The 21,027-nt window shown below is 35.9% G+C and overlaps 1 protein-coding gene across 1 annotated transcript in view; it reads left to right on the forward strand.

Moving 5' to 3' along the window:
- The first annotated feature begins 848 nt into the window (after window positions 1-848).
- LOC130072193 (kinase non-catalytic C-lobe domain-containing protein 1) overlaps window positions 849-21,027 on the forward strand; it is a 97,800-nt gene continuing 77,621 nt past the window's right edge. Inside the window, exons 1-7 of the mRNA XM_056237206.1 lie at window positions 849-1,210; window positions 5,070-5,268; window positions 13,628-13,686; window positions 16,218-16,370; window positions 17,572-17,689; window positions 18,641-18,827; window positions 19,376-19,793. Of these exons, the coding sequence (XP_056093181.1) occupies window positions 1,106-1,210; window positions 5,070-5,268; window positions 13,628-13,686; window positions 16,218-16,370; window positions 17,572-17,689; window positions 18,641-18,827; window positions 19,376-19,793 (1,239 nt within the window). The 5' untranslated portion in view covers window positions 849-1,105. The remainder of the gene's footprint in view (window positions 1,211-5,069; window positions 5,269-13,627; window positions 13,687-16,217; window positions 16,371-17,571; window positions 17,690-18,640; window positions 18,828-19,375; window positions 19,794-21,027) is intronic.

The following is a 21,027-nucleotide window of genomic DNA, read 5'->3' on the forward strand; positions in this document are numbered from 1 at the left end:
TCCCAGAAACGGTCAATGTGCTGGACCTTCTTGACGTACGTGACCCCCTTCCCCCCCCACCCCCACCCCAAATTGAAAGTGACTGTGATAGTGATGGCTCAGATAGGGAGTACCAGGGTGAAACAGCCCATTTGCCAAGTAGACTATTGAATGGCGACGCAGAGGTGAATTATCTGGAGGATTGGGCAGATGTTCATGAGAACCAAATGGTGTGCCCCACACATGACCACAAACAACCCTTTCTACAACGTACGGCCCATCTTCAGTGCACTGAATGAGTGAACACACATCTTCCTGAAATTGGCCTAGGACAGGGCCCAAGTGTAGTCATGGTCTAGCCCATACGGGTCTAGCCGAACAAGCAGAAGTTCCTCCAGGGTGTAACTTTGTACATGACAACCTTTTCACCTCACTAAGCCTTCTTCACGAAATGACAAAACGAGATATTGGATGTCTTGGAATGAATTGTGTCAATAGGTCTAATTGAAGAATTTGAATGAATTCTGACTATGTTGTTTCCCACCGGTCACTATTGTGACCGAGTATAAAACCTAATATTTCACTAACTTAACCAACATAAAATCAAAAAAGGCATAATGTTTGAGTGTTAGGGAGGTCTAAGGAGTAAAATGCATGTACTCAAGTTGCAAGAAAAAATTTGGGATTAAACGGGTTAAGTGTCCGTAAAAGACGTCTCAGAAACGAAATGTTGCTGATATTTTATAGGAAAGGTTAACTGACGCAAATGCGCGTCACGATGACCAATAAATAACAATATTGTAGCGTGTGCGCGCATCTGATCAAAATGTGGAGCGCGTTTGTCTGCGCACGCGCGCTGCTTCAGACTTCGGACACTCGCTCGCGGGCGTCTCGTGTAGTAATAGCGTGCACGCGCATGTCGTTACCATGACAGCATAGTTAGTAAACTCCCATGTTGCCATCGGTTATTATCAGCAGAAGAAACACTGAATCCGCAGTGCAGGAGAATGTTCAGAACTCGCGCATCTGTGACGCGTCGCGTCGGGGACGAGCGTTTCTAGGAGAAGCAGAAGCTCCAGCGGATCTGGGATCCGTCAGGACACGCGTGGATTTATCCTGAAGATCCATGGGAACATTCGGCTCTGCTGTGGTGTGCCTGGAAGAGGATGAGGAAGAGGAAGAGGAGAAGAGAAGAGAAGTTGAGCGTCTTCCTCCACTGCTCGAGGACGAGGTGAGATTGATGATTGACAGGTGGTTGATTGACAGTCTCCTGGTGATTAATACTGTTATTATAACCATGGTTCTTTTTTTAACTTTGTACATGTAGCATGCAAATATCATGGCATATGAATATAATAGTCTGTATGTGTTATTATATTTCCATCGGACCATCACTATCTAACATTAGCTGTAAGTTGGTGGTGGGGTAAAAACATGATGCATTATTTATTTGGAATGTATTCTTTATGGAGAAATAATAGGAACAAACATAAAGGAACTGAGGAACTAACATAACGCATTTATGCAGAGATTCACTGAAGAGGTGAAGATCATCTTATGAACACACACACACACACACACACACACACACACATTCGTTTGATGTTCAGAGTTTGTTCAGTGCTTTTGTCGTGTTGAGCTCGAGACTGTTTTTTGTAAGGAGTGTTGTGAACTTCCGGAGGTTCAGGGACAAGCGTATCTGGGGCAGAGAGAGAGAGTGTGTGTGTGTGTGTGTGTGTGTGTGAGAGAGAGAGAGAGAGAGAGAGAGAGAGAGAGAGAGAGAGAGAGAGAGAGAGAGAGAGAGAGAGAGAGAGAGAGAGAGAGAGAGAGAGAGAGAGAGAGAGAGAGAGAGAGTAAGAGTGTGAGTGTGAGTATGTGTGTTTGAGAGAGAGAGAGAAAGAGAGAGAGTGTGTGTGTGTGTGTGTGTGAGTGAATGTGAGAGTGTGTGTGTGATTGAGAGTAAGAGTAAGAGTAACAGTGTGAGTATATGTGTTTGAGAGAGAGCGAGTGTGTGTGTGTGTGTGTGTGTGTGTGTGTGCGTGAGTGAGTGCATGTGTGTGAATGTGAGTGTGTGTGTGTGTGTGTGTGTGTGTGTGATTGAGAGTGAGAATAAGAGTAAGTGTGTGTTTGAGAGACAGAGAGTGTGTGTGTGTGTGTGTGTGTGTGAGTGAGAGTCAGAGTAAGATTGTGAGTGTGAGTGTGTGTGTTTTAGAGAGAGAGAGTGTGTGTGTGTGTGTGTGTGTGTGTGTGAGTGTGAGTGTGTGTGAGTTTGTGAGAGTGAGAGAGAGAGAGAGATTGTGTGTGTGTGTGTGTGTGTGTGTGTGTGAGTGAGAGTAAGAGTGTGAGTGTGTGTGTTTTAGAGAGAGAGAGAGTGTGTGTGTGTGTGTGTGTGTGTGTGTGTGTGAGAGTAAGAGTGTGAGTGTGTGTGTGTTTGTGAGAGTGAGAGAGAGAGAGATTGTGTGTGTGTGTGTGTGTGTGAGAGAGTAAGAGTGTGAGTGTGTGTGTTTTAGAGAGAGAGTGTGTGTGAGTGAGAGTAAGAGTGTGTGTGTGTGTGTGTGTGTGTGTGTGTGTGTGTGTGTGTGTGTGTGTGTGTGTGTGTGTGTGTGTGTGTGTGTGTACTGTAGGGAGTTTGAGAAGTCTGTGTCTCTGCTGTTCTCTGGACAGAGAGTCTATAACGGTCTCGGCTCGTACGGCTGCACCGACTCTATAAATTCAGCTCTAGTTTTATTCTTTATTGATGAATGAACATGTTTTTCTCGGAGAGTAGTTACTCTGTTCGTCATGTGGTGTGTTGTTTTACCAGTGTCATACATTAGCTCTGTCCCATCACATGACAACATCAAAAATACAAAAGCAAAAAGCAGCTAAAACAATGCAAACGAATAATTTATTTATATCGCAGTCCAAGCTGGGAACTATAAACTGCAGCATAAAAGTGTGGGCGTCACATTATTATTATTACAGTTAACCCGTATGGTGTGATCTTCTGTGCCACTGTAATGTAAATACAGCATCACAAAAGCAATGATAAAGACTCTTCTGACAGGGTTTAAAGGCATCTATATTATTACCTGTATAACGACCCAATTACTGGGAATTTATTATTTATTTAATATTTGAAAAATAATATTACTTAATTTATATTTTCTTGATAAATATATTATTTATTTATTTTTTATCTGTTTGTTTGTTTATTTTAAATATAGTTTTTGATTATTTATTTATTTTTATCTTATTTTTTTATTTATATATTTGTAAAACAAATCTGTAAAAACTTTTTCTGTAAGCATTTCCTCAAAAAATATTACTTAATTTATATTTTCTTAATAAATATATTATTTATTTATTTATTTGTATCTGTTTATTTGTTTATTTTAAATATATTTTTTTATTATTTATTAATTTATTTATTTTAATCTTATTTTTTATTTAAAACTTTTTCTGTAAGCATTTCCACAAACCCCAGTTTGAAAACTCCTGTCTTGGGAACTACAAAGTTTAATGGAAAATCCAAATGTGTCTTTTCCAGTTAAACACGGTCCTGATATTAAAAGAAGCACAAAAGACGATTATTAAACCTTCTGAAGGCTCTTTCCAGTCTGACATCATCACTGAGACGGGCTTGTTTTTGACTCGGAGTTTTTTTGTTGAATCCGATCTGGTCTGAGCCAACAGATTTCATTACTCAGAGATTAACTGCGACTCTTGTAGAAAGTCCCTTAACACTCTCCCATCTGCCGACAGCATGCCTCGGTTATATAGCCATGTTTGATTATTTCCTTATGAAGGATAGAACACACACACACACACACAAAAAATAGTTTGTATGGAGTTTTGTTTTGCAAAACACATTAGCAACTGCATAACAATGTCCTAACATCATATCAGTTATAGGCAAACACCCCTTTAGACTTGCTTCTAACTCAAATAGAGATGAAAACACTATAAATAGCTGTCAATCACACATAACACACACATTCCCCATGAATGCATTTAGGAAACTGAGCACAATGATGTACAGACTCTTGTGACATCATAGCAGAACTTGTGACAATCTGTCTTTTGTAATCTGTGGAATATTCCATTGGAATGAATGGGTCGCTATGGAGATTTCTGAGTTTTGTACTCTATGTGTGTATTTACACTACCGGTCAAAAGTTTTGGAATAATAATTAAAATAAAAAAAATCTTAATTTTTTTTTATTGTAAAGAAGTCTCTTGCGCTCACCAAGGCTACATTTATTTGATAAAAAAAATACAGTAAAATATTATTTTAATTTAAAATAACTGTTTTCTATATCAATATATTTTAATATGTAATTCATTCCTGTGAATTTATTCCCCAAAAAATAATAATCATAAATGTTTCTTGAGCATCACATCATCATATAAGAGTGATTTCTGAAGGATCATGTCAAGTCAAGTCAAGTCACATTTATTTATATAGCGCTTTTCACAATACAGATTGCATCAAAGCAGCTTCACAGTGATAACATGAAAGTAGTACAACACAGTTCAATAATATTGTTGAATATTAAATATCCCCAACTAAGCAAGCCAAAAGCAAGGCGACAGTGGCAAGGAACCAAAACTCCATCAGATTGGATGGAGAAAAAAACCTTGGGAGAACCCAGGCTAGTCAGGGGCCAGTTCTCCTCTGGCTAACAATCATAGGGTTTCAAAGAAGCTTTACAGTAAGTGCATATCAGTGCATATCATGTGACACTGAAGACTGGAGTAATGATGCTGAAAATTCAGCTTTGATCACAGGAATAAATTACACTTTATTGTATATTCACATATTTACATTGTAATAATATTTTAATTTTTTTACTGCATTCTGATAAAATATTTTTACTGTATTTTCTTTAAAAAACATTAAAATACCTTAATTATTCCACACTTTTAGCAGTGTGTGTGAGTGTGTTTATGTATTTGTGTGCATGTGTGTTTGACTTTTACTGTTATGCTGGTAATATAATTTGTAATGATGCATTGTGTGTTAAACTAGAAAGTCGTCGTAACCCCATTGCACTGCACGTGTCTCTATATCATGCATGCATGTGATCAATCACTCAATATTTCCTCAGGAGAATGTTTCTCTGGCTGATATTTTGTGTCTGAGGGACAGCGGGCTGTCGGAGCAGGAGCTGTGGGCGGTGTGTGTGGAGTGTGTGTGTTCTCTACAGAGCATCGCTCTCTCTCCGCTCTTCCACACACTCTGCGTAACGCCCGACACACTGGCCTTCAACGCTCATGGAAACGTGTGTTTCATGGATCAGCTCGGCGGTGAGTCATCAGCTTCGTGACTCAAACACACTCACAGCGTTTGCCTGGATTATTGAAAATATTGCTTTTGATGCACATCTCTACAAATGGAGGGTTTTGACAGATGTGTCTTCATAAAGAAACTATAGATAACCATATAATTTACTGTAAAAAACAGTAAAAAAGTGTAAAAAATTTAACTGTAATTTTACTGTAAACAAATACTGTTAAATGTATGGTTTTGGCACGTAAAAACTATGAATTACCATAATATTTACTGAAAAACAGTAAGGGGACTTTCTCTGTGAACAAATACCGTTCATCGCTAGTTAATGTTTGTAGCGGCAAAAACATTGTTGGGTTTTTCCTGTAACCCCCTGTTAATGTTTCCAACCACCTGGAGAATGCGAGTACTGGGTCAGACTCACAGCCCGAATCCAAGAAAATCCAAGAGTGTTGTTGCTTGAATGATTGTGGATATTTATTGCAAATAAATATAAAGTACAAAACAAAAACTGAGAACTGGTTTAAATGTCTTTAAGCATTCCTTTGTTGCGCTTGGCATTCAGCTTTCTCACACAGGCCAAGCTTCAGTAGCGCAGATCCAGGCCGAGGTCAAAGACTATATCAGCTGGCACGCCTTCTCCTTCTCTCATGCGCTACCCACTCCAACTTATAGGATAGCGCCCTCTCTGGCTGTAGAAGGTGTACCACTCAAATGCAATAGAAAAAACAATTATAAGTAAATTATGAAACCAAAAATAAAACTCAAATGCGGCTCCTACAATGTTAATTAATGCCTTAACTAATTATTGGGAAAGTTAACTGTAATTTTACTGTAAAATACTGTTATATGTATGGTTTTGGCAAGTCAAGTCATCCTCATTTATATAGCGCTTTTAACAATGTAGTGGATTGGACCAAACTATGGATAACCATATACTTTACTGTAAAAAAACAAACAGTATAATTACTTTCCCTGTGAACAAATGTACTGCTCATTGCTAGTTAATGTTAATTAATGCCTTAACTAGTTATTGGGAAAGTTAGGCTAACTGTAATTTTACTGTAAAATACTGTTATATGTATGGTTTTGGGAAGTAAAAACTATGGATAACCATATAATTTACTGTAAAAAACAGTAAAATTACTTTCCCTGTGAACAAATGTACTGCTCATTGCTAGTTAATATTAATTAGTGCCTTAACTGATTATTGGCACCTTAGTGTAAAAAGTTAACTAATTTTACTGTAAAAACAAATACTGTCAAATGTATGGTTTTGGCAAGTAAAAACTATAAATTACCATATAATTTACTGTGGAAAAACAGTAAAAGGACTTTCTCTGTGAACAAAAACTCCTCATTGCTAGTTAATGTTAATTCATTTCTTAACTAATTATTGGGAAAGTTAACTGTAATTTTACTGTAAAATACTGTTATACATTATGTATGGTTTTGGCAAGTAAAAACTATGGATTACCACATGATTTACTGTAAAAAAAAACAGTAAATCACACTTTATATGAATAAAAAAGGTTTACAGTGCAAATACTGCTGTTGCATACTGTGCATAAAAAAATAAAAAATTACAGTGACATAAGCTATGAAAAAATCATGTTCCTCTGCCTTTTTCAGGTTAAATAATGTTTATAGATGGGTAAGGTTACAAATTATTTATTAAGTAAAAAGACTGTTTGCTAACAGTTAAATGACAATTAACTAAATATTAAATAACTAACAATTTACCATCTATTAATGATTGTTATTATAAAGTGTTACAGAAAACTTAAAGATATGTTAGCATTTCCATATTTTGATATTAGAAGGGAAGGGATGCTGCTTTCACTACCAAAGCTTAAAAACATCCCAAGCTAATGTTTGATGCACGGAATTTATTGTGTGGTTTTCCTAACCCCCATTGGTAAATAGATTATCACGGTGGAATAGTTATGCTATGCCACTTTCATCAAAACCTATTAGCTATAGCAATGTCATGTCATTAAATACGATAAACAGTGATTCTGGAACTCCTAAAACCGTTAAAAAACATATTACAGTATGTAACGTTAACCATATTCCGTCCGTTCGAAAAAAAATTTGCACTAACTGTTCGTTACAAGCAGCATTTGCCGTCAGGCAGGTAGCTAACATAAACATATTTTTGCTAGCCTAATGTTACCTTCTGCAAAATTACACCATTTGTACAAGACAAGTAGAGCTATTTTTATGCAGTGTAATTTATTACTTTACCACTATCTGGTATTTTTCTTAACCTTCTCTTCTTTCTTTTCTGGCTTCCTGAAGCATAATTCCGCTTCATGATAACTCCCGAGGAGGTTTGTATTTTGCCGGCAGCAGAGATCGCGTGGTTGGCTGGCTGCTGTCAGCGACTACTGAGGGGGCCCCTTGAGGGGGATTCCGATAACAGTGTCATTGCACTTTACTGCATTGACTATCAAAGGGGCGCTCACAGTTTGTCGTTGCATTTTATTCTTAAACAGTCGTTGTCTTGGGGCCCCAGTCCAGCTCGGGGCCCCAAGCAATTGCTTGGTTTGCCTGTCCTGTTCCGACGCATAGACTGTAAAAAAAGATGGACGACGCCCCTTCGCTCTTTTCCATTGGAGAGAACTGAAGCCGCCAGTGTCCCGATATGGCGCTGACATATTGGAACTTGAGTCTGCGCAGTAGCGTTTTCGGGACCAGTCATGCGCAGTCGTGAGCAGGAAGTAAAGCTGCGAAATCAAGGCCCCGCCCTCACTCTCGTTGAATCAATCGTAAGCACACGCCCTGCACTTTTCTTAAGTGGCCTTGTCTGCTCCGTTCCTCGCCAATGATGTCTGCTGATTGCAGTACCTCATTAAAATAAGGTAAATACAACTACTAACCACATAGTCAACATTATGAAAAAAAGTCCGTTAGTACTTCAGTGACTACTTCGCACAGAGAAGCTGTCAATCAGAGCTGTCAATCATGATGTCACAGCACCGTTTTTATAGCATCAAATAACTAACTAAAAACTAACTTATTTTAAAAACAAACACTTGAAATTACATCAACGTGATAGAAACTACAGTAAATGACAGAAATTATCCTTAGAAAAAAGATATGTGAAGTGTAATTTAATTATTTAGTTGGTCACACGTCCCGTTGAATAACATGGGGAGGCGGGGTTTATGACCTATACTAGGACCGGTCACTGGGGGGCGATCGAGATGTTTTGGCTTCACTTTTGAGGGCTTGTGCGGCACGCTTGTTCCGACGGGCCTGTGGTTTTGGCAAGTAAAAACTATGAATTACCATAGTTAATTAATGCCTTAACTAATTATTGGAAAAGTTAACTGTAATTTTACTGTAAAATACTGTTATATGATTTTGGCAGGTAAAAACTATGGATAACCATATCATTTACTGTGAAAAACAGTAAAATGACTTTCCCTGTGAACAAATATACTGTTAATTGCTAGTTAATGTTAATTAACGTCTTAACTAATTATTGGAAACTTATTCTACAAATGGATGGCTTTGACAGACGTGTCTTCATAAAGCTTGATTTTATTAATGTGCATCTCACATGTGTTGGTGTGTTTCAGTGATTGTGCTGTCGGATAATGGGGGCATTAATTTGCATAATTATTAACAGATATGACACCCTCCCACGAGTGTGCAATTTATGCCGTAAAGCATTATTAATGTGCATTTTGTGACAGTCTAAAACCTCTGAGATAAACATTTGGAAATTAACTCAAGAGAGTCAGGATCATGTTAAGATAAAACTGGTAAAGAGTAAAAAAAAAAATACTCAAAATGCTACAGTAAAAATGCTGTTAAACTGTTACTTTAACATAATTGTAAATGGTTTAACATTATATGTAATGTGGTAACACTTTACAATATGGTTCCATTTGTTAACATTATTTAAATACATTAGTTAACATGAACTGACTATAAAAATTCTTCCACAGCATTTATTATTCTAGTTCATGTTAATTTGATAATACATTCTTATTAATACACCTGAGCTAACATGAACCAACAATGAACGGTTGTATTTTTTAACTAACTAAAACTTTGCTTAACTAAGATTCATAAATACTGTAACAACGTATAGCTCATTGATAGTTATTGCATTAACTAATGGGAGCTTATTGTAAAGTGATACCTGTAATTTTACTGTAAAAATACTCTCAAATGTATGGTTTTGGCTAGTTAAAACTATAAATGACCATATAATTTACTTTAAAAAACAGTAAAAGGACTTTCCCTGCAAACAAATGTACTGCTAGTTAACGTTAATTAATGCCTTAACTAATTATTGGGACCTTAGTGTAAAAAGTTAAATGTAATTTTACTGTAAAATACTGTGAAATTAAGTTTTTGCAAGTAAAAACGTTGAATTACCATACAATTTACTGTGAAAAACAGTAAAAGGACTTTCCCTGCGAACAAATGTACTGCTAGTTAATGTTAATAGTGCCTTAACTAATTATTGGGACCTTAGTGTAAAAAGTTTAATGTAATTTTACTGTAAAATACTGTGAAATTTATAGTTTTTGCTAGTAAAAACTATGAATTATCATATAATTTACTGTAAAAAATAGTAAAAGGACTTTCCCTGCAAACAAATTTACTGCTAGCCTAGTTAATGTTAATTAATGCCGTAACTACTTATTGGGACCTTAGTGTAAAAAGTTAAATGTAATTTTACTGTAAAATACTGTGAAATTTATAGTTTTTGCAAGTAAACATGATGAATTACCATATAATTTACTGTGAAAAACAGTAAAATGACTTTCCCTGCAAACAAATGTTCTGCTAGTTAACGTTAATTAATACCTTAATTAATTATTTGGACCTTAGTGTAAAAAGTTAAATGTAATTTTACTGTAAAATACTGTGAAATTTATAGTTTTTGCAAGTAAAAATGATGAATTACTATATAATTTACAGTGAAAAACAGTAAAAGGACTTTCCCTGCGAACAAATGTACTGCTAGTTAATGTTAATTAATGCCGTAACTAATTATTGGGACCTTAGTGTAAAAAGTTAAATGTAATTGTACTGTAAAAATACAGTTAAATGTATGTTTTTTGCAAGTAAAAACTATGAATTACCAACTGTGAAAAACAGTCAATTCCCTGTGTGACAAACACATGATTATATTTTATATGGTTTGTTTCTTCTTGTTTTGTTATCAGATTAGGGTGTTTCGTGTCACAACTTGTAAAGTACAGTAGTCAACATTTGAAGTGGATCAAAAAAGTGAATCAAAGTTGTCCAGGTATTGTTCAAAATTCATGTATAACTTTGACGAAAGGTTTTGATCCATTTTAAATGTTGACGACTGTACAAATGAAGGTACAAATGAGAACTGCATACAAACTAGCAATGGTTTTGTCCCCTAGTCCCGTTGGCAGCCTGAAGGTCATACACTGAAGGTCATTCTCAAAGGCCACAGCGTATACTTTCTAAATATACCGGTGAGTTCCTCTGCCCGAGTGTTTTCTGGAGGATCTGAGATACTGTGGAGGAGAAAGCCTGACCTATTTAACAGATCCAAGTGTCTGGAGGAGAGCGTCTCTTCTCAACGTGTCCTAGTTAGACAGCGAGAGTTAGAGAAGCTCCTCTGAGGACTTACACACTTATTCACAGAGAGAAACACACTCTCTCTGATTGATGAAGGGAATATAATTACACATCACAGTTGGAGCTTTTTATACCGTGGGTGTTTGTCACAGTTCTGCGCATTTCGACCCGTAGTTAATATGGTTTTATTGGTTAAGTGATCTATAACTATTATTAGCGCTCCTAAAATCAGAGGAAACACCTAATGCTAAATGTTGAAGGTGTGTGCGTCGTCATGCGGCGTTTCTGAATGTAAAAGGTCTGGAAAGTGCAGATAAATAGAGCTATTGTGTCCTAAAAGAAAGAAGTGATTCTAAACTTCAGTAACGAGTCGTCTAATTCACTGTAAAAAGTGATCAGGTGACTTAAATGAAATTTTTTTGCCTTAAAGGGTCACATGTTGCCTTAAAATTATTAAGTAAATAAACGTCATGCTTAATCAAAAAAATTAAGTAATGTGGAATTGTCAAGTTCACATAACTTAATTTATTCAATTAAGCATTACGTTTATTTACTTAATAATTTTAAGGCAACGGGTTTACTCAATGTTTTTAAGTAAGTGAACTGAACCCTTTTTACACTCTTCCAGTCTCACTTCCTACACGAACCTACATAGGTTTGTAACTAATTTGCATAATGCCAGCCCATTGGCTGCCTGCTTTGTCCCGCCCTCAAACACTGTAGTTTACCTGAGACTGGTTTGTAACTAATTTGCATAATGCCACCCCATTGGCTGCCTGCTTTGCCCCGCCCTCAAACACTGTAGTTTACCTGAGACTGGTTTGTAACTAATTTGCATAATACCAGCCCATTGGCTGTCTGCTTTGCCCCGCCCTCAAACACTGTAGTTTATCTGAGACTGGTTTGTAACTAATTTGCATAATGCCAGCCCATTGGCTGCCTGCTTTGCCCCGCCCTCAAACACTGAGACTGGAAGAGTTCGGCTCGTGTTGTTCGTGTCGAGAAAACGCTGTTTTCTGCTGACAAAGCAAATCCACTTTGATGAGATCGATACGGTAAAACCCACGCCACCGTTACTGTTCGTACCACTGCGATCAAGAGCTGAGATTCAGATATGATAATGAGCGTCGACCAATCAGAGCAGAGCAGCTCTCAGAGAGGCGGAGCTTAGAGAGACTGAATCTACAAACGAAGCGTTTCAGACTCTGAGAGAAAAGAGCTGACGCTGCCGTGGAGATTATGAGGAAATAAAGTGTTTTTGACATTAGATGCGTGTGAACCTGTTGTAGGAGACGCCAAAACAACATTAGGAACCTTTAAATAGCATAATAGGGGCTCTTTACATGATTATATTTTAGTGATCAGGGGCCGTATTCACAAAGAATTTTATCTTACCACTAGGAGTACTCCTAAATCGCACTAAAATATTTTAGCTAGGAGTTTTCTCTTAAAAGTTATTCACAACGCCTTTCAGACCTACTCTTAGTAAGGAAAAATGACAACTTCGTTGCTATGGATGACGTCACTTCTCATGCACGAGCCTCCTCGCAATGATCACGGTGATTGGTTATTAGATGACAGGGCCATCATGCGGAACATAACACAGACGCAACAAATCATGGAATTACGACATCTAAATATGTCTGTGTCCTACACAAAATAATAATAGTAATGTCATCGAAATGTTTGTGCAGGCCCCAGTGAAGTGTAATTCTAACAAGGCAGAGAGAGAGAGGTCGTGAATTAAATTAAATTAAATCAAGGTAGCCTAATACCCCAATGAAAACCGCCACTTGCCTAATAATGAAAAAACGACACTTGCATTAACACTTGCTTGGTTAATTGACATCCTATTAGCCTAAATAGACTACTTAAAGCAAGGAAATGTTACTCCTATTGAAGTAATGTAATGGTGTGTTCACACCGAACGCGAATAAAGCGTCAAATACGCGTCTATCGCTTGAACATTCGCTCGAGTTCAAATTTTTCAACTTGCGCGGAAGACATTCGCGGCAAACGCGTCGCCCAATTCGCGTCATTTGCAACGCCCGGCGCGAATGATGCGCCTATTCGCGTCTTTGCATTGACTTTGTATGTAATCTACTCGCGCAAATAATTAAATTCGCGTTCGGTGTGAACACACCATAATAGTTGAATGACGGTGGATTATGAATTCGCCAAAACGGAAAAGAAAGCCCAACTGGACGCAGGATCAGTTACTGCTGCTGGCCCAAAAACATAATAAAAGTGAAATTCGGCACTGGGATATCAAGCAAAACTAAGCGTGAGATGGGAGAGGATATGTCTGCAGATCAATGCAGCATTTCCGCTTGTGTCGCGGACCCCGGACGACTGCGAGAGGCGCTGGTGTGCGCTACAATCCTTTGTGAATCGGTCTTAGTGAGTTAGGAGTCCTCTCGACTGCTTTTAAGCTGTCCCAGACTTAGGTGCTACTTTTAGGGCTAAAATGCTTCGTGAATTACTCTTAGTGAAAAAAATTAGGAGTCCTAAAGTTAGGAGTGACACGCCCATTATTTTTAGGAGTTGCTCCTAAATTTGCCAGTTAGGAGCTACTTTTAGCCTTAAAATTCTTTGTGAATACGGCCCCTGGTGTACTATTCCTTACCTGGTGAATTCACTTGTTAATATTTAAGCTTGTGTTTTCTAGGGATCGAACCCTTGACATTGGTGTTGCTAGCGCAGAGTTGTATACGTGGCTTTTGCATTGACAAGCACCACTCACATTGGAAGTGTAAAAAGTTTTTGATTTCTCTCGTGTTATGTGTCTTTTCTCAGATGATCCTGACGGCTGTTTCGTTCCTCCAGAGTTGGATAAGACTGAACACACGTTTGAGGTGAGCTTAAACTATTATTTTACAAGGTCAGATGCAAATGCAGATGTTTGCTAAATCGACAGAACATGGCTCATTTAGACAGTGGAAAAGCCTCCCAAAACTCAATGCAATAGAAAACAATAGAAGCAGTTGTGTGTGTGTGTGTGTGTGTGTGTGTATGACATGCTGTGAGAGGAGAGTGATGCTGCGATCATGAGGTTTCAGCGCATCTCTTCTTCTGTAGCAGTTTCACTTCATTTTTATACACACACATGTTTCATATTCCCCAAAAATTACCAAAAACACGCTGTCAAGCTTTTGGGACATGTACCATATACCAATGATATAGCAGTAATACAATAATTGTAAAAACTGAAGAAAAAAAAAAGTATATTATATTATTAATAATTTGTTGCCTCTTCATGACATAGCCTAATTTGAATAATTTTGTCATTTTAATTTTATACTTCTTTTTTTTGGTTGCTTTATATACGCTTAATCTTTGTCAGATGGAGGCCAGCCTTCTTTTTATTTTGTTCGTATAAGAATAAAATTAAAATGACAAAATGATTAAAAGTATGTTATGACCATACAAAAAAAAAGTATATTATTAAAATTATGTTACTTCATATACACTTTTTTGTCAGATAGAGATCATTCTTTTTTGGCATGTTCAGAATATAATTGTAATAATTTAGTAATTTTTATTTTCTTCTTCTTTTTTCTTCATATACACTTCATTCTTATTTCAGATAGAGACCAGTCCTTTTTTTTGGCATGTTCATAACATAATTTTTTTTTTTTTATCATTGATTAATATTAACATTTTAATCTTATACTTCATTTTTAGGATGACTGTTGCATTCTGTCCTGGGCCTACAGATGAAAAATAGCCATTGTTTTATTTCATAAACTAATAAATAAAATAAAAACTAAATAACCTGCTAGCTTCTACCTTATATGTATATATATATACAGTAAAGGAATAAAAACCACAAGCCAGAATTGCTGTAGGCGGTTTGCATTTCTGATATGAAAACATCTTATGTAATGCTCTTTGAGTGGGAATGAACAGCCTTTTAATTTAAACACACCTTCATTCTGTTTCTCTACAAAATATGAATGTATTCTGAAGTAATGATGATGATCATATTTAATCATGATATTAAGAATCGTATCATCAGATTTTGGACAGACTGCTGAGTCTCACCTGTGAGAGGTTCTGTTGTTTGCAGCGTTTCTGATCTTCTTTTCATTGAAATGTTTGATTCATTTTCGAGCTGAGCAATGAGTCGTTTTGAAGAGTTTTGAAGAAAATATAGTGTCAAAGAAACTGTTATTGGAAAAACTGAAACATCATTTTAATCATATGTTTTTTTTACATGTTCATAACATAATTAAAATATTTTTTTTCATTTTATACTTCAATTTTGTCCTTCATATACACTTGGGGATGGAGACAAGTCTTTTTTCTTTTTGCATTTGCATAACATAATTTTAATAATTTTGTAATATTGATTTTATACTTCATATACTTTTCAGGATTATTTTTTCATTTTCATAACACAATTTTCATAATGTTGTTTTGCATGTTCATAACATTTTTAACAATATTTTTGCAGGTTCATGACATAATTTGATTAATTTTGTAATAATAATTTTATACTTCATTTTCATACTTTAAATACACTTCATTTTCTGTCAGATGGAAGCCAGTATTGTTTTTTTTTGTTGGTTTTTTTACATGTTCATAACATAATTTTCATAATATTTTGTTGCAGGTTCATATTATAATTTTAATAATTTTGTCATTTTAATTGTACAGGCTACTTCTTTTTTATATTTACAGTTCTTTTTTTGCATGTTCATAACATTTGAATAATTGTCATTTTATACATTTTTATACTTCATATACACTTAATTTTCTCAGACGGAGACCAGTCTTTTTCTTTTTGCATTGTCATAACATCATTTTTATAGTTTTGGAATATTGATTTTACTTCATATATTTTTCAGATAGAGGCCAGTCATTTATTACTATATTTTTTTTGTTTTCATAATATGTTTTTTGCATGTTCATAACAATGTTAATAATATTTTTGCAAGTTCATAGCATAATTTTAATAATTTTGTCATTTTAATTTTATACTTGTATACTTCATATACACTTCTTGTTTTTGGTTGCATTTTCATAACATAATTTTCTTAATATTTGTTGCCGGTTCATATTATAATTGTAATATTATTTTCATTTTAATTATACACTTCTTTTTTTTGTGCATGTTCATAACATTTTAATAATTTTGCAATTTTAACATTATTCTTACATTTTAGGGTGCATTCTGTCCTGTGACTTCAGCTTAAAAAAAACACGTTTATTTAATAAACTAATAAACAAAATAAAATCTAAATAAATGTGCCTTTTGTTTTGTAAACAAAAATACTCCCAATGCATGAGATGATCCATTAGTGATAGTAGATCAGGTTTTGGGTTTATAGTCTGTATATGTTTAAGAAGTATGATTTAATTAGCATGGCTCTCTGTTCTCCAGGGTCACATGTTCTCGTTAGGCTCCACCCTCTGGGCGGCGCTGGATCGCGTCACGGATCCGGATCAGGATCCGGATCAGGATCTGAGTGAAGAGAGCAAGTGTTTGCTGGAGCAGATGCAGCAAGAGAAACCTGAGGATCGACCCACTCTCCAGGTTCATCAGTCTTGTAGTGAAATACTTCTGCTTTTAGTTTTACATGAACAGTTTGATGGACATCAGCGGCTTTAGAGACGGCTGCATGATGACCAATAAAGTATTGGCTGATACATGAGAAGAAAATAAAAAACTGAAACATCATTTAAATAATTATATTAGCATGTTCATAATATAATTTTAAACATGTATGTTTAAATAATCATAAAAAAAGTAAAGTACAGTATGAGACCACTTGTGAAAATACTTCTGATTTAATTTTTTACATTAACAACATACCAATGTGAAAGGGATGCATATTAAAATATAATTTCTATTATTTCTTTTGCATGTTAATAACATAATTTTGTCATTTACAACAAAAATAATTCTGCCTTTTTTAAACTAACTTATTATTGTTGTATTAACAACATAACAATTTGATTGCGGCATAAACATGGACAAACAAGCACTGGGTTTGATGTGAACAACTCTTGATGTTAATGTTTGATGACCTTTGCTAAGGTGTCCGTGAGCGCAGTCTTGTGGTTATTCAAAGCTAGTGCACTGAAATAAAAGCAGTTTCTCTGACACACAAGAGGCACAGACTGCAGTGTTACCTGAGCTCTTTACCTTCAAAGATCTCTCCTCCATCTGACCGATGTGAACGGTCTCCAGAACCAAGCTTTACTGACGCCTCTAGATAGAAAACTCACACTAACCTTCCAGGAATAACAAAATATCCTATCGATCTGTTCTGGACTCTCTAAAGATTTTTTTGTCAGCTGAACCTCTGAGATTTTAAGTTAATATTTCAATAATTTAATAGTTAATTTAATAAATAATTTAATAATTTACTCAAGTTCACATGATATGCACGTAAAAAAATTAGAAAATACGATTTCAGAACTTCCACGACTTTCTGTGGAGAATTAAATATTTAAAATGTAAAAAAAGAGAAAAAAGTATTGCTTTCAATGGGGAAAATTTGATAATAATTATTGCATAAATATTAATTAGTACCATTAAATCCTCTCAAAATGCAAAATAAAAAAGATAAAATATTGTTGAACAAAAACATATTACATTGATTTTACTGAAGAAAATAGAACATTTTGTGTGTCCAGTCACTTCTAACTGTAAGGAACGTGAGTGTGGTCCACAAATAAGGGCCGCTCAAGGGCTAATGATGTGTGTGAATAACGTCACCTCTTGTTTCCAGGATCTTCTCTCTCAGGCCGAGGCTTTACTCGCTGACGTCTCGTCCACAACCGTCTGTCGGAAACTGTCCGCTGTTGGCCGAAGACTTCTGTCCATAGAGTCCGTCGCTACTTTCCCAGGTTTGATCCCACAGTTGTCTCATAATGTGACTTCCCATATATATATATATATCAAAATAGCAGCAAACAAAGAATAAACAAACAACATAAACCTAAAGAAACGTAAAAAAAACATTGCAAAAACATTAAAAAAACTAACTGAACATACTACAAGATACCAAACAAACCTCAAAAAGACAAAGCTTAATACAATTTCAAGTCCAAATAGCAGCAAACAAAGAATAAATAAACAACATAAAGTTATCATTCAAAAAAATACCTTCAAAAGAAATTATGGATTGATAATTAATCCAAAAATATAAAATTGAAATAAATAAATGATTTAAAAATGCAACTCATTTAAACAAGTAAAATAAAACACTTAAAAATAATGAATAATAAAAAGAATACATTTAAATATGTATATATATATATATATATATATATATTTTGTTTCACTTGCATGTCATGTGATCATTAATTGACATCAGAGAATAATAAAAAAATTATAATAATAATAATTTAAAAAACAATACAAGTATGTGACCATTAACTGACATCCGAGAATAATAATAAAAAAATGAAAAAAAATTATATATATATATATATTTTTTTTTTTTGTCTCCCTGCATTTCCTGTGACCAATAACTGACATCGGACAATGGTAGAAATAAAATATCTAAATAAATTATTAAAATGTTTGTTTAGCTGCATGTCAGTCACTATTAACGGACATCAGACAGTAACACAAAAAGTATGTGTGTGTGTATATATATATATGGGTTTTTTTCTGCATGTCATGTGAGCATTAACTGAGAACAATGAACATGTTAATTGTATTGAAATGTTCAGATAAAATCTCAGGTGGTCTTCAAGTAAATATTGTATCTTAAAGGGGTTCTGCTGACAAAAGCGGTGTGGGAGTCGCAGCTCTAGTATCTTGCGTTGCCAGATCTTTCTATTTCTTCACAGACGGTTCCAGTTTCCATTTTCTTGATTGCAAAGCTGTAAGCTCAAACTCCACGGAGAATCACAGCAGCGCTCGTCCCATGATCAGAAACCCCTCCGGCGACTCCTGTGACGGAGAAGAGCTCCTGTTGAAGCGGAGAGGTTTGGTGTGTCACGGATCTCGTTGGTCTGGAGCTTCGGCTGGACTCAGGTACAGAAACACACTGCAGAAATGCTTTTCTTTCTTAGTATGTTTGTCTTGTTTCCAGTCCAAATGTCAAAAAGTTCTTAAATCAAGAAGCATTTACTAGATGAGTAAAATGACATAAGATATCATGTCTTGTTTTCCGGGGGAATTAATCAAAATTAAGTGAGTTTTTACTTAAAACAAGCAAAATTATCTGTAAATGGGGTAAGAAAAATAATCTTATTTCAAACAGAAACAATATTATTTTTCTGAACCCCATTGACAGATAATTTTTCTTGTTTTAAACAAAAACTCACTTAATTTTTATTTATTTCCCCAGAAAACAAGACATAATATCTTATGGCATTTTACTACTTTAGTTCATTATGTAAAGTCATTATACACCACTGAAAACATAGTTATGTATATGATATTGCATTTCTGTCAACAGATCCTCCTAAATATTACACAATGCACTTTTAAATAATAAAGCACTGTACATAAAACAGAAATAAGCTGAGAATTATAATAATAATACAAATTGAATGCATATTGACTCGGCTCTTCACCAGGGAAGACGAGCCCTCGCCGGACAGCAGGTCTCAGAACAGTTCTCCGGTGCGCAGGAGGAGTCAGGAGAGGAGAGCCCTGAACCGGTCCTGCTCCGTGCCGGACTCCAACAACCCTCGGGTGTTCAGTCCTCCCTCACACACTCCCATCAGCATGCTGGTGTCCGACCTGTCCGAGATCAGCGAGGACGAGAGCTGGGGCGGGAGACTGCGGGCTAAACACACTCGGGCTGAGAGACGGTCCGAGTGGGGAGGAGAGGAACCATGTGTCCCGTCTGTGGATGCCACGGTCCAACCGGATGCTCGTGAGACGGATCACACAGACTTTGTAGACGCTGAAATCCTGGAAGACGGAGATCTGTGCTGCTCAAACCACGACTACAAAACTATCCTGTCCCTGAATGAGGGATATCAGAACGAGGTTTGTTTGTTGATACAGAACGGCCGAAATTTGACCGATTTTATTATTATTTGGAATTAAAATTCCATGATGATTTACTCTCCCGCACGTCATCCGAGATGTTCATGTCTTTCTTTCTTCAGTCGAAAAGAAATGAAGGTTTTTGAGGAAAACATTGCAGGATTTTCTCCATATAGTGACTTCAATGGTCCAACGGGTCGAAGGTCCAGATGTGAGTTTCAGTGCAGCTTCAAAGTCTCGACACGATCCAGCCGAGGAATAAGAGTCTGATCTAGACAAACCAGCGGACATTATATAACAAAAATAAACATTTATATACTTTTTAACCACTAATGCTGGTCTTGCACTGGCTGTGATGCGACACACATTACGTAATCAGGTTAAACGGTCAATTGATCTATTAGTTAAAATTTGACCCTATTCACCTGAAGTGTCTTCCCTTACAATTTGTTGTAATACACTTTAGGACCAAAAACACATTTCCTTACTTACAATTTTAGCTACGTTGTACACTCATCTTGAGTTTTGGTGATTTTCAGAGCAGGTCAAATTAATTTCAAGAATGTTTTCTAGCTCAGATAAGTTCAAATGTTTAAAGTTGGCAGTTTCGCTAGTTTTTCTCCTCTATAGTGTCGTATATCGAGTGAAACGCTTCTGGAACAAGAACAAATGTGGGCGGGGCTTGATTGTGTCTGTGGGGAATTGATTAGATGGTTGTGGTTTGCAATTGGCTGATCTCGTGTGAGTGACAGGTTATAGCCCCACCCACATCACCAGAGAAGAGAAGAGATGCTGCAAGAGGGAGTTATTCTAAACTAATCACTATTCTATCATACTTGGTTCAATGAAGGGATTATATTACAGTTGGTTAATACCAATGGATATTTGTTATCATATACTTAATTTCTACCAGTTAAACAAAGAGGTAGCAATATGATATAAGAAATGCAAGTTTTTGAGGAAAACATTGCAGGATTTTCTCCATATAGTGACTTCAATGGTCCAACGGGTCGAAGGTCCAGATGTGAGTTTCAGTGCAGCTTCAAAGTCTCGACACGATCCAGCCGAGGAATAAGAGTCTGATCTAGACAAACCAGCGGACATTTTATAATAAAAATAAACATTTATATACTTTTTAACCACAAATGCTTGCCTTGCTCATCCATGATTTCACGCATTACGTAATCACGTTCAAACATTTTTTTTGTAAATGGCGTTTGACTCAGTCTTTGCA

This window comes from Rhinichthys klamathensis, unplaced genomic scaffold (assembly GCF_029890125.1).
Source record: "Rhinichthys klamathensis goyatoka isolate OS25496 unplaced genomic scaffold, OSU_Roscu_1.1 h1tg000482l_1, whole genome shotgun sequence".
Lineage (NCBI taxonomy): Eukaryota > Metazoa > Chordata > Actinopteri > Cypriniformes > Leuciscidae > Rhinichthys > Rhinichthys klamathensis.